This window comes from Cuculus canorus, chromosome 35 (genome assembly GCF_017976375.1).
Source record: "Cuculus canorus isolate bCucCan1 chromosome 35, bCucCan1.pri, whole genome shotgun sequence".
NCBI classification, from domain to species: Eukaryota; Metazoa; Chordata; class Aves; order Cuculiformes; family Cuculidae; genus Cuculus; species Cuculus canorus.
This window is the reverse complement of record NC_071435.1, coordinates 726,859-740,812: the sequence shown is the minus strand read 5'-3', so window position 1 is coordinate 740,812 and position 13,954 is coordinate 726,859. Positions and strand designations below refer to the sequence as shown.

The 13,954-nt window shown below is 59.8% G+C and overlaps 1 protein-coding gene across 2 annotated transcripts; it reads right to left on the bottom strand.

Moving 5' to 3' along the window:
- Positions 1-2,485: 2,485 nt before the first annotated feature.
- LOC128849919 (FXYD domain-containing ion transport regulator 3-like) lies at positions 2,486-13,818 on the bottom strand. Of its 2 annotated transcripts, XR_008447504.1 has the most exons (9): positions 13,742-13,818; positions 12,719-12,768; positions 11,910-11,945; positions 11,402-11,425; positions 7,785-7,859; positions 4,424-4,454; positions 3,247-3,290; positions 2,860-3,139; positions 2,486-2,527 (listed from the first exon to the last, which is right to left on the bottom strand). XR_008447504.1 is itself a non-coding variant. In XM_054052637.1 (8 exons), exons 2-8 carry the CDS (start codon positions 12,756-12,758, stop codon positions 3,120-3,122), a joined length of 270 nt encoding a protein of 89 aa, XP_053908612.1. In that variant the 5' UTR covers positions 12,759-12,768; positions 13,742-13,818; the 3' UTR covers positions 2,550-3,119. The 2 variants fall into 2 exon arrangements, 1 of the variants encoding a protein (XP_053908612.1); XM_054052637.1 differs by lacking the exon at positions 2,486-2,527 and having other exon boundaries at positions 2,550-3,139.
- Positions 13,819-13,954: the final 136 nt, after the last annotated feature.

Sequence of the window (13,954 nt, the reverse complement as noted above, 5' to 3'; positions counted from 1 at the left end):
ACCTCTTGGGGCCACCATTGACCTCTTGAGGCCACCGTGGACCTCTTGGGGCCACCATTGACCTCTTGAGGCCACCGTTGACCTCTTGAGGCCACCATCGACCTCTTGGGGCCACCATTGACCTCTTGGGGCCACCATTGACCTCTTGAGGCCACCATCGACCTCTTGAGGCCACCATCGACCTCTTGGGGTCACCATTGACCTCTTGGGGCCACCATGGACCTCTTGGGGCCACAATGGACCTCTTGAGGCCACCATCGACCTCTTGGGGCCACCATCGACCTCTTGAGGCCACCATGGACCTCTTGGGGCCACCATTGACCTCTTGAGGCCACCATTGACCTCTTGAGGCCACCATCGACCTCTTGAGGCCACCATGGACCTCTTGGGGCCACCATTGACCTCTTGAGGCCACCATCGACCTCTTGGGGCCACCATCGACCTCTTGAGGCCACCATTGACCTCTTGAGGCCACCATTGTCCTCTTGGGGCCACCATCGACCTCTTGGGGCCACCATTGACCTCTTGAGGCCACCATTGACCTCTTGAGGCCACCATTGACCTCTTGGGGCCACCATGGACCTCTTGAGGCCACCATTGACCTCTTGAGGCCACCATCGACCTCTTGGGGCCACCATCGACCTCTTGAGGCCACCATTGACCTCTTGGGGCCACCATGGACCTCTTGAGGCCACCATGGACCTCTTGGGGCCACCATCGACCTCTTGAGGCCACCATGGACCTCTTGGGGCCACCATCAACCTCTTGGGGCCACCATCGACCTCTTGAGGCCACCATTGACCTCTTGAGGCCACCATGGACCTCTTGGGGCCACCATCGACCTCTTGAGGCCACCATCGACCTCTTGGGGCCACCATTGACCTCTTGAGGCCACCATTGACCTCTTGGGGCCACCATGGACCTCTTGAGGCCACCATCGACCTCTTGAGGCCACCATCGACCTCTTGGGGCCACCATTGACCTCTTGGGGCCACCATGGACCTCTTGGGGCCACCACTGTCCCGATGTCACCCCCTTCGTTCCCCCCCATCCTCGGTTGTCCCTTTTGTCCCCTTTTCTCCTCGGATGTCACCAAACTCCCAATGAACCGAATCCTTCCTTTTGAAATGCTCTTTCATTGTCTTTTGGGGGACACTTTGGGGACAGTTGGGGACCCCTTGGAGACCCTTTGGGGACCTTTGGAGACCCTTTGGGGACATTTGAGGACCTTTGGGGACATTTTGGGACCATTTGGAGACCCTTTGGGGACATTTGGGGACCATTTGGGGACCTTTGGAGACCCTTTGGGGACATTTGGAGACCCTTTAAGGACCTTTGGGGACCTTTGGGGACATTTGGGGACCATTTGGAGACCTTTGGGGACATTTGGGGAAATTCAGGAACCTTTGGAGATATTTGGGGACCATTGGGGACACTTTGGAGACCTTTGGAGACCCTTTGGGGACCTTTGGAGACCCTTTGGGGACATTTGGGGACATTCAGGAACCTTTGGAGATATTTGGGGACCATTGGGGACACTTTGGAGACCTTTGGGGACCCTTTGGGGACCATTTGGAGACCCTTTGGGGACATTTGGGGACCTTTGGGGACCATTTGGGGACCCTTTGGAGATCCTTTGGAGACCCTTTGGAGACCCTTTGGGGACATTTGGGGACCATTTGGAGACCCTATGGAGACATTTGGGGAACTTTGGAGACCTTTGGGGACATTTGGGGACCTTTGGGGACCCTTTGGGGACATTCAGGAACCTTTGGAGATATTTGGGGACCATTGGGGACCCTTTGGGGACATTTGGGGACCATTTGGGACCTTTGGAGACCCTTTGGGGACCATTTGGGGACCTTTGGGGACATTTGGGGACCCTTTGGGGACCATTTGGGGACCTTTTGGAGACCCTTTGGGGACATTTGGGGACATTCAGGAACCTTTGGAGATATTTGGGGACCATTGGGGACACTTTGGAGACCTTTGGGGACATTTGGGGACACTTTGGGGACCTTTGGAGACCATTTGGGACCTTTGGAGACCCTTTGGGGACACCTTGGAGACCTTTGGGGACCTTTGGGGACCATTTGGGGACCTTTGGAGACCCTTTGGGGACATTTGGAGACCTTTGGGGACCCTTTGGTTACATTTGGGGACCCTTTGGAGACATTTGGGGACCCTTTGGGGACATCTGGGGACAGTTGGGGACCCTTTGGAGACATTTGGAGACCCTTTGGGGACATTTGAGGACCTTTAGGGACCCTTTGGAGACATTTGGGGACCTTTGGGGGCACTTTGGAGACCCTTTGGGGACATTTGGGGACCTTTCGAGACCCTATGGAGACATTTGTGGACCTCTGGGGACACTTTGGGGACCTTTGGAGACCTTTGGGGACCCTTTGGAGACCCTTTGGGGACACTTTGGGGACCTTTGGAGACCTTTGGGGACCTTTGGGGACCCTTTGGGGACATTTGGGGACATTCAGGAACCTTTGGAGACCTTTGGGGACCATTTGGAGACCTTCGGAGACATTTGGGGACCATTTGGGGACCTTTGGAGACCCTTTGGGGACATTTGGGGACATTCAGGAACCTTTGGAGATATTTGGGGACCATTGGGGACACTTTGGAGACCCTTTGGGGACACTTTGGAGACCCTTTGGGGACATTTGGGGACCTTTAGGGACCCTTTGGAGACATTTGGAGACCCTTTGGGGACATTTAGAGACCTTTCAAGACCCTTTGGGGACCTTTGGGGACCCTTTGGGGACATTTGGGGACCCTTTGGAGACCCTTTGGAGACCTTTGGGGACATTCAGGAACCTTTGGAGACCTTTGGGGACCTTTGGAGACCCTTTGGGGACCTTTGGGGACCTTTGGGGACATTTGGGGACACTTTGGGGACCCTTTGGGGACCTTTGGGGACCCTTTGGAGACCTTTGGGGACATTTGGGGACATTCGGGGACCTCTGGAGACCTTTGGAGACCCTTTGGGGACCCTTTGGAGACCTTTGGGGACATTTGGGGACATTTGGGGACCTCTGGAGACCTTTGGGGGCCTTTGGGGACATTCGGGGACCCTTTGGGGACCTTTGGGGACATTTGGGGACATCTCAGCAGGCGCTGGTGGCACCTGTGGGGACAAAACAGAAGGGGGAGGGGGGGGTGAGGGGGGTGCCCCGATGTTGGGGTCCCCCCAGATGTTGGGGACACCGCGAGGGGAGGGGAGGGGACACTCACCGGGGTCGAGGAGGGGAGGGGACAGCGGGGGGGGGCGGCGGTGGCTGCGGGGGACAATGGGGACGGTGACAAATGGGTCCCCCCCATAACCCCCCCAATGTCCCTCCATTGTCCCCAATGTCCCCCAATATCCCCCCATTGTCCCCAATGTCCCCTCAATGTCCCCCCAATGTCCCCCCATTGTCCCCAATGTCCCCCAATGTCCCCAATGTCCCCTCAGTGTCCCCCAATGTCCCCCCAATGTCCCCAATGTGTCCCCAATGTCCCCCCAATGTCCCCCATTGTCCCCAATGTCCCCCAATGTCCCCAATATCCCCTCAATGTCCCCCAATATCCCCCCATTGCCCCCAATGTCCCCCAATGTCCCCCCAATGTCCCCAATGTGTCCCCAATGTCCCCCCATTGTCCCCCATTGTCCCCAATGTCCCCCCAATGTCCCCTCAATGTCCCCCAATGTCCCCCAATATCCCCTCAATGTCCCCCCAATGTCCCCCCATTGTCCCCCATTGTCCCCAATGTCCCCCAATGTCCCCTCAATGTCCCCCCATTGTCCTCAATGTCCCCCAATGTCCCCCATTGTCCCCCAATGTCCCCTCAATGTCCCCTCAATGTCCCTCCAATGTCCCTCCAATGTCCCCCAATGTCCCCCAATGTCCCCTCAATGTCCCCCAATGTCCTCCCACTGTCCCCCAATGTCCCCTCATTGTCCCCAATGTCCCCTCAATGTCCTCCCAATATCCCCCCATTGTCCTCAATGTCCCCCAATGTCCCCTCAATGTCCCCCCATTGTCCTCAATGTCCCCCCATTGTCCCCCAATGTCCCCCTATTGTCCCTCCAATGTCCCCTCAATGTCCCCAATGTCCCCCATTGTCCCCCAATGTCTCCAATGTCCCCTCAATGTCCCTCCAATGTCCCCCCATTGTCCCCCCAATGTCCCCATTGTCCCCAATGCCCCCTCAATGTCCCCAATGTCCCCCAATGTCCCCCAATGTCCCCCCAATATCCCCCCATTGTCCCCAATGTCCCCCAGTGTCCCCTCAATGTCCCTCCAATGTCCCCCCAATGTCCCCCCAATGTCCCCCATTGTGCCCCATTGTCCCCCCAATGTCCCCCCAATATCCCCCCATTGTCCCCAATGTCCCTCCATTGTCCCCAATGTCCCCTCAATGTCCCCACCTGGATTTGCTCCGGCATTTGCACTTCCCACCTGGAGGGGACACAAGAGGTGACACTTTCCCCCCTCCGAGTGACACTTTTCCCCCTCCGGGTGACACTTTCCCCCATCCGGGTGACACTTTCCCCCCTCCCAGTGACACTTTTCCCCCTCCGGGTGACACTTTTCCCCCTCCGGGTGACACTTTCCCCCCTCCGAGTGACACTTTCCCCCTCCGAGTGACACTTTTCCCCCTCCGGGTGACACTTTCCCCCATCCGGGTGACACTTTCCCCCCTCCGAGTGACACTTTCCCCCCTCCGAGTGACACTTTCCCCCTCCGAGTGACACTTTCCCCCCTCCGAGTGACACTTTCCCCCCTCCCAGTGACACTTTCCCCCTCCGAGTGACACTTTCCCCCCTCCGAGTGACACTTTCCCCCTCCGAGTGACACTTTCCCCCCTCCCAGTGACACTTTTCCCCCTCCGAGTGACACTTTCCCCCTCCCAGTGACACTTTCCCCCCTCCGAGTGACACTTTCCCCCCTCCGAGTGACACTTTCCCCCCTCCCAGTGACACTTTTCCCCCTCCGAGTGACACTTTTCCCCCTCCCAGTGACACTTTTCCCCCTCCGAGTGACACTTTCCCCCTCCGAGTGACACTTTCCCCCCTCCCAGTGACACTTTTCCCCCTCCGAGTGACACTTTCCCCCCTCCCAGTGACACTTTTCCCCCTCCGAGTGACACTTTTCCCCCTCCGAGTGACACTTTTCCCCCTCCCAGTGACACTTTTCCCCCTCCGAGTGACACTTTCCCCCCTCCCAGTGACACTTTTCCCCCTCCGAGTGACACTTTCCCCCCTCCCAGTGACACTTTCCCCCCTCCGAGTGACACTTTTCCCCCTCTGAGTGACACTTTCCCCCCTCCGAGTGACACTTTCCCCCCTCCCGGTGACACTTTCCCCCCTCCGAGTGACACTTTCCCCCCTCCCAGTGACACTTTCCCCCCTCCCGGTGACACTTTTCCCCCTCCGAGTGACACTTTCCCCCCTCCGAGTGACACTTTCCGCCTCCGAGTGACACTTTCCCCCCTCCCAGTGACACTTTCCCCCCTCCGAGTGACACTTTCCCCCCTCCCAGTGACACTTTCCCCCCTCCGAGTGACACTTTCCCCCCTCCCAGTGACACTTTCCCCCCTCCGAGTGACACTTTCCCCCCTCCCAGTGACACTTTCCCCCCTCCCAGTGACACTTTTCCCCCTCCCAGTGACACTTTCCCCCTCCGAGTGACACTTTTCCCCCTCCGAGTGACACTTTCCCCCCTCCCAGTGACACTTTCCCCCTCCGAGTGACACTTTCCCCCCTCCGAGTGACACTTTCCCCCTCCGAGTGACACTTTTCCCCCTCCGAGTGACACTTTTCCCCCTCCGAGTGACACTTTTCCCCCTCCCAGTGACACTTTCCCCCCTCCCAGTGACACTTTCCCCCTCCGAGTGACACTTTTCCCCCTCCGAGTGACACTTTCCCCCCTCCGAGTGACACTTTTCCCCCTCCCAGTGACACTTTTCCCCTCCGAGTGACACTTTTCCCCCTCCCAGTGACACTTTCCCCCCTCCGGGTGACACTTTCCCCCCTCCGGGTGACACTTTTCCCCCTCCGAGTGACACTTTTCCCCCTCCGAGTGACACTTTCCCCCCTGCGAGTGACACTTTCCCCCCTCCCAGTGACACTTTCCCCCTCCGGGTGACACTTTCCCCCCTCCGAGTGACACTTTCCCCCCTCCGAGTGACACTTTTCCCCCTCCGAGTGACACTTTCCCCCTCCGAGTGACACTTTCCCCCCTCCCAGTGACACTTTCCCCCCTCCGAGTGACACTTTCCCCCCTCCGAGTGACACTTTCCCCCTCCGAGTGACACTTTCCCCCCTCCCAGTGACACTTTCCCCCTCCCAGTGACACTTTCCCCCTCCGAGTGACACTTTCCCCCCTCCGAGTGACACTTTCCCCCTCCGAGTGACACTTTCCCCCCTCCCAGTGACACTTTCCCCCTCCCAGTGACACTTTCCCCCTCCGAGTGACACTTTCCCCCCTCCGAGTGACACTTTCCCCCCTCCGAGTGACACTTTCCCCCTCCGAGTGACACTTTTCCCCCTCCGAGTGACACTTTTCCCCCTCCGAGTGACACTTTTCCCCCTCCCAGTGACACTTTCCCCCCTCCCAGTGACACTTTCCCCCTCCGAGTGACACTTTTCCCCCTCCGAGTGACACTTTTCCCCCTCCGAGTGACACTTTCCCCCCTCCGAGTGACACTTTTCCCCCTCCCAGTGACACTTTTCCCCTCCGAGTGACACTTTTCCCCCTCCCAGTGACACTTTCCCCCCTCCGGGTGACACTTTCCCCCCTCCGGGTGACACTTTTCCCCCTCCGAGTGACACTTTTCCCCCTCCGAGTGACACTTTCCCCCCTGCGAGTGACACTTTCCCCCCTCCCAGTGACACTTTCCCCCTCCGGGTGACACTTTCCCCCCTCCGAGTGACACTTTCCCCCCTCCGAGTGACACTTTTCCCCCTCCGAGTTACACTTTCCCCCTCCGAGTGACACTTTCCCCCCTCCCAGTGACACTTTCCCCCCTCCGAGTGACACTTTCCCCCCTCCGAGTGACACTTTCCCCCTCCGAGTGACACTTTCCCCCCTCCCAGTGACACTTTCCCCCTCCCAGTGACACTTTCCCCCTCCGAGTGACACTTTCCCCCCTCCGAGTGACACTTTCCCCCTCCGAGTGACACTTTCCCCCCTCCCAGTGACACTTTCCCCCTCCCAGTGACACTTTCCCCCTCCGAGTGACACTTTCCCCCCTCCGAGTGACACTTTCCCCCTCCGAGTGACACTTTTCCCCCTCCGAGTGACACTTTCCCCCCTCCGAGTGACACTTTCCCCCCCTCCCAGTGACACTTTCCCCCTCCGAGTGACACTTTTCCCCTCCGAGTGACACTTTTCCCCCTCCGAGTGACACTTTTCCCCCTCCGAGTGACACTTTCCCCCTCCGAGTGACACTTTTCCCCCTCCGAGTGACACTTTCCCCCTCCGAGTGACACTTTCCCCCCTCCGAGTGACACTTTCCCCCCTCCGAGTGACACTTTTCCCCCTCCGAGTGACACTTTCCCCCCTCCCAGTGACACTTTTCCCCTCCGAGTGACACTTTTCCCTTCCGGGTGACACTTTCCCCCCTCCGAGTGACACTTTCCCCCATCCGAGTGACACTTTTCCCCCCCCCGAGTGACACTTTCCCCCCTCCGGGTGACACTTTTCCCCTCCGGGTGACACTTTTCCCCCTCCGGGTGACACTTTCCCCCCTCCGAGTGACACTTTTCCGGCCCCGGTGACACTCACTCAGGAGGACGATGACTCCGGTGACCGCGAGGACGGACGCCACCGCCATTCCGGCCACGCGCAGACGGTGCCAATCTGGGAGGGGACAGCGGGGACACCTCTGTCACCCATTCCCAGTATGACCAGTATGGCCCCAGTGCTCCCAGTATGGCCCCACTGCTCCCAGTATGGCTTCTCGCCCATTCCCAGTATGACCAGTATGGCCCCACTGCTCCCAGTATGGCCTCACTGCTCCCAGTATGGCCTCTCGCCCATTCCCAGTATGACCAGTATGGCCCCACTGCTCCCAGTATGGCCCCACTGCTCCCAGTATGGCCTCTCGCCCATTCCCAGTATGACCAGTATGGCCTCACTGCTCCCAGTATGGCCCCAGTGCTCCCAGTATGGCCTCTCGCCCATTCCCAGTATGACCAGTATGGCCCCACTGCTCCCAGTATGGCCTCTCGCCCATTCCCAGTATGACCAGTATGGCCCCAGTGCTCCCAGTATGGCCTCACTGCTCCCAGTATGGCCTCTCGCCCATTCCCAGTATGACCAGTATGGCCCCAGTGCTCCCAGTATGGCCCCACTGCTCCCAGTATGGCTTCTCGCCCATTTCCAGTATGACCAGTATGGCCCCACTGCTCCCAGTATGGCCTCTCGCCCATTCCCAGTATGACCAGTATGGCCCCACTGCTCCCAGTATGGCCCCAGTGCTCCCAGTATGGCCTCTCGCCCATTCCCAGTATGACCAGTATGGCCTCACTGCTCCCAGTATGGCCTCTCGCCCATTCCCAGTATGACCAGTATGGCCCCACCGCTCCCAGTATGGCCTCTCGCCCATTCCCAGTATGACCAGTATGGCCCCAGTGCTCCCAGTATGGCCTCTCGCCCATTCCCAGTATGACCAGTATGGCCCCAGTGCTCCCAGTATGGCCCCACTGCTCCCAGTATGGCCTATCGCCCATTCCCAGTATGACCAGTATGGCCCCACTGCTCCCAGTATGGCCCCACTGCTCCCAGTATGGCCTCTCGCCCATTCCCAGTATGACCAGTATGGCCCCAGTGCTCCCAGTATGGCCCCAGTGCTCCCAGTATGGCCTCTCGCCCATTCCCAGTATGACCAGTATGGCCCCACTGCTCCCAGTATGGCCACTCGCCCTTTCCCAGTATGACCAGTATAGCCCCTGTGCTCCCAGTATGGCCTCTCGCCCATTCCCAGTATGACCAGTATGGCCCCACTGCTCCCAGTATGGCCCCACTGCTCCCAGTATGGCCCCACTGCTCCCAGTATGGCCTCTCGCCCATTCCCAGTATGACCAGTATGGCCCCACTGCTCCCAGTATGGCCCCACCGCTCCCAGTATGGCCCCACCGCTCCCAGTATGGCCTCTCGCCCATTCCCAGTATGACCAGTATGGCCCCACTGCTCCCAGTATGGCCCCACTGCTCCCAGTATGGCCTCTCGCCCATTCCCAGTATGACCAGTATGGCCCCACTGCTCCCAGTATGGCTTCTCGCCCATTCCCAGTATGACCAGTATGGCCCCACTGCTCCCAGTATGGCCTCTCGCCCATTCCCAGTATGACCAGTATGGCCCCACTGCTCCCAGTATGGCCTCACTGCTCCCAGTATGGTGTTTTGCCCATTCCCAGTACGACCAGTATGGCCCCACTGCTCCCAGTATAGCCCCACTGCTCCCAGTATGGCCCCACCGCTCCCAGTATGGCCCCACCGCTCCCAGTATGGCCCCACCGCTCCCAGTATGGCCTCTCGCCCATTCCCAGTATGACCAGTATGGCCTCACTGCTCCCAGTATGGCCTCTCGCCCATTCCCAGTATGACCAGTATGGCCCCAGTGCTCCCAGTATGGCCCCACTGCTCCCAGTATGGCTTCTCGCCCATTCCCAGTATGACCAGTATGGCCCCACTGCTCCCAGTATGGCCTCTCGCCCGTTCCCAGTATGACCAGTATGGCCCCACTGCTCCCAGTATGGCCTCTCGCCCATTCCCAGTATGACCAGTATGGCCCCACTGCTCCCAGTATGGCCTCACTGCTCCCAGTATGGTGTTTTGCCCATTCCCAGTACGACCAGTATGGCCCCACTGCTCCCAGTATGGCCCCAGTGCTCCCAGTATGGCCTCTCGCCCATTCCCAGTATCACCAGTATGGCCCCACTGCTCCCAGTATGGCCTCTCGCCCATTCCCAGTATGACCAGTATGGCCCCACTGCTCCCAGTATGGCCCCAGTGCTCCCAGTATGGCCTCTCGCCCATTCCCAGTATGACCAGTATGGCCCCACTGCTCCCAGTATGGCCCCACTGCTCCCAGTATGGCCTCTCGCCCATTCCCAGTATGACCAGTATGGCCCCACTGCTCCCAGTATGGCCCCAGTGCTCCCAGTATGGCCTCTCGCCCATTCCCAGTATGACCAGTATGGCCCCACTGCTCCCAGTATGGCCTCTCGCCCATTCCCAGTATGACCAGTATGGCCCCAGTGCTCCCAGTATGGCCTCACTGCTCCCAGTATGGCCCCACTGCTCCCAGTATGGCCTCTCGCCCATTCCCAGTATGACCAGTATGGCCCCACTGCTCCCAGTATGGCCTCTCGCCCATTCCCAGTATGACCAGTATGGCCCCACTGCTCCCAGTATGGCCTCTTGCCCATTCCCAGTATGACCAGTATGGCCCCACTGCTCCCAGTATGGCCCCACTGCTCCCAGTATGGCCTCTCGCCCATTCCCAGTATGACCAGTATGGCCCCACTGCTCCCAGTATGGCCTCTTGCCCATTCCCAGTATGACCAGTATGGCCCCACTGCTCCCAGTATGGCCCCACTGCTCCCAGTATGGCCTCTCGCCCATTCCCAGTATGACCAGTATGGCCCCACTGCTCCCAGTATGGCCTCTCGCCCATTCCCAGTATGACCAGTATGGCCCCACTGCTCCCAGTATGGCCCCACTGCTCCCAGTATGGCCTCTCGCCCGTTCCCAGTATGACCAGTATGGCCCCACTGCTCCCAGTATGGCCCCACTGCTCCCAGTATGGCCTCTCGCCCATTCCCAGTATGACCAGTATGGCCCCAGTGCTCCCAGTATGGCCCCACTGCTCCCAGTATGGCCTCTTGCCCATTCCCAGTATGACCAGTATGGCCCCACTGCTCCCAGTATGGCCCCACTGCTCCCAGTATGGCCTCTCGCCCATTCCCAGTATGACCAGTATGGCCCCAGTGCTCCCAGTATGGCCTCACGCCCATTCCCAGTATGACCAGTATGGCCCCACTGCTCCCAGTATGGCCTCTCGCCCATTCCCAGTATGACCAGTATGGCCCCACTGCTCCCAGTATGGCCCCAGTGCTCCCAGTATGGCCTCTCGCCCATTCCCAGTATGACCAGTATGGCCCCACTGCTCCCAGTATGGCCTCTCGCCCATTCCCAGTATGACCAGTATGGCCCCAGTGCTCCCAGTATGGCCTCTCGCCCATTCCCAGTATGACCAGTATGGCCCCAGTGCTCCCAGTATGGCCTCTCGCCCATTCCCAGTATGACCAGTATGGCCCCACTGCTCCCAGTATGACCCCACTGCTCCCAGTATGGCCTCCCGCCCGTTCCCAGTATGACCAGTATGGCCTCACTCACCATACTGGAAGCGATTGGTGGCATCTGGGAGGGAGGAAGGGGACAACCAGTAAGGACCTCCCCTTCCCAGTATGGCCCCACCCCCTCCCAGTATGGCCCCACCCCCTCCCAGTATGGCCCCACCCCCTCCCAGTATGGCCCCATCCCTCCCAGTATGGCCCCACCCCCTCCCAGTATGGCCCCACCCCCTCCCAGTATGGCCCCACCTCCTCCCAGTATGGCCCCACCCCCTCCCAGTATGGCCCCACCCCCTCCCAGTATGACCCCACCTCCTCCCAGTATGGCCCCACCCCCTCCCAGTATGGCCCCACCCCCTCCCAGTATGGCCCCACCCCCTCCCAGTATGGCCTCACTTCCTCCCAGTATGGCCTCACCCCCTCCCAGTATGACCCCTCTCCTCCCAGTACGGCCCCTCCCATTCCCAGTATGCCCCCCCCGCCCTCCCAGTATGGCCCTTCCCCCCCTCCCAGTTTGTCCCAGTTTGTCCCAGTCCGTCCCAGTTACTCACCAGGGGGGAGGGGGTCCCCTCTCACCAGTGACACAACTGGGGGGGGGGGCAAAAACCAGTTGGGGGCTCCCAGTGCCCCCCAGTTCCCTCCCAGTGCCCCCCAGTTCCCTCCCAGTCCCTCCCAGTTGCCTCCCAGTCACCCCCCCGGGTCCTCCCAGTTCCCCCAGTTGCCTCCCAGTCCCCCCAGTCCCTCCCAGTCCCTCCCAGTCCCCCCAGTCACCTCCCAGTCCCTCCCAGTTCCCTCCCAGTCCCTCCCAGTTGCCTCCCAGCTCCCTCCCAGTCCTCCCAGTTGCCCCCCGGTCCCTCCCAGTCCCTCCCAGTCCCTCCCAGTTGCCCCCCAGTCCCTCCCAGTCCCTCCCAGTCCCTCCCAGTTGCCTCCCAGTCCTCCCAGTTGCATCCCAGTCCCTCCCAGTTGCCCCCCAGTCCCTCCCAATTCTCTCCCAGTCCCTCCCAGTTACCTCCCAGTCCCTCCCAGTCCCTTCCAGTCCCTCCCAGTCGCCTCCCAGTCCCCCCCAGTTGCCTCCCAGTCCCTCCCAGTCCCCCCCAGTTCCCTCCCAGTCAAACTCCAGATCCCCCCAGTCCCTCCCAGTCGCTCCCAGTGCTTCCCAGTTGCCTCCCAGTCCCTCCCAGTTGCCTCCCAGTCCCTCCCAGTTGCCTCCCAGTCCCTCCCAGTCCCTCCCAGTTGCCTCCCAGTCCCTCCCAGTTACCTCCCAGCTCCCTCCCAGTCCCTCCCAGCTCCCTCCCAGTCCCTTCCAGTCCCCCCCAGTTGCTCCCAGTCCCTCCCAGTCCCTCCCAGTCCCTCCCAGTACCTGCCAGCAGCACCACAGCTCCGACGCTGCTCCACATCATCTTTAGACCTCTGTGGGGGGAGCCCAGTTTAGCCCAGTTTAGCCCAGTTTAGCCCAGTTTGGACCAGTTTGCGCCTGTCCCCTTCCAGTTCAGCCCAGTTCCATCTCCATTTCCCCCAGTGCGGTCTCGCTCTCTCCCAGTTTAAACCAGTACAGGTCTTTTTTTCCCCCCAGTTTAGCCCCGTTTCCCCCAGTTTACTCCCGTTTTCTCCCAGTATGGACCAGTTCAGGCCTCTTTTGTCCCAGTTTGACCCCCGTTTCCTCCCAGTTCAGCCCAGTTCAGACCTCTTTTGTCCCAGTTCAGCCCAGTTTCCCCCAGTTTGCTCCAGTTTTCTCCCAGTTTGGCCCAGTTCAAGCCTGTTTTCTTCCCAGTTTCACCCAGTTCGATCCCGTTTCCTCCCAGTTCAGCCCAGTTCAGACCTCTTTTGCCCCAGTTTGGTCCCGTTTCCTCCCAGTTCAGCCCAGTTTGGTCCCGTTTCCTCCCAGTTCAGACCTCTTTTGCCCCAGTTTGGTCCCGTTTCCTCCCAGTTCAGCCCAGTTTGGTTCCGTTTCCTCCCAGTTCAGCCCAGTTTGGTCCCGTTTCCTCCCAGTTCAGCCCAGTTTCCCCCAGTTCAGCCCAGTTTCCCCCAGTTCAGCCCAGTTTCCCCCAGTTTGCTCCCGTTTCCTCCCAGTTTGAGCCTGTTTTTCCCCCAGGTTCCCCCAGTTCGGTCCTCCTTCCTCCCAGTTCAGCCCAGTTCAGGCCTCTTGTGTCCCAGTTCAGCCCAGTTTCCCCCAGTTTGGCCCAGTTCAGCCCAGTTTGGTCCCGTTTCCTCCCAGTTCAGCCCAGTTTCCCCCAGTTTTCCCCCGTTTCCTCCCAGTTTGAGCCTGTTTTTCCCCCAGTTTCCTCCCAGTTCGGTCCCGTTTCCTCCCAGTTCAGCCCAGTTCAGGCCTCTCGTGTCCCAGTTCAGCCCAGTTTCCCCCAGTTTGGCCCAGTTCAGCCCTCACCTTCCCACTCAGCTCCGGGAGAAAGAGGAATGCGGAGGATGGGGGGTGGGGAAGAACCACACCCGGCAGGGGGCGGGGCCTCACCTGGAGGGGGCGGGACCACAGCGCCCCTTAGCCCCGCCCCTCCTCACCTAGCCACGCCCCCTCCCACCTGGATCAATGGATTCTTGGCTACAACTCCCATGATGCCCCGCGGCTCCATAGAGAACCATA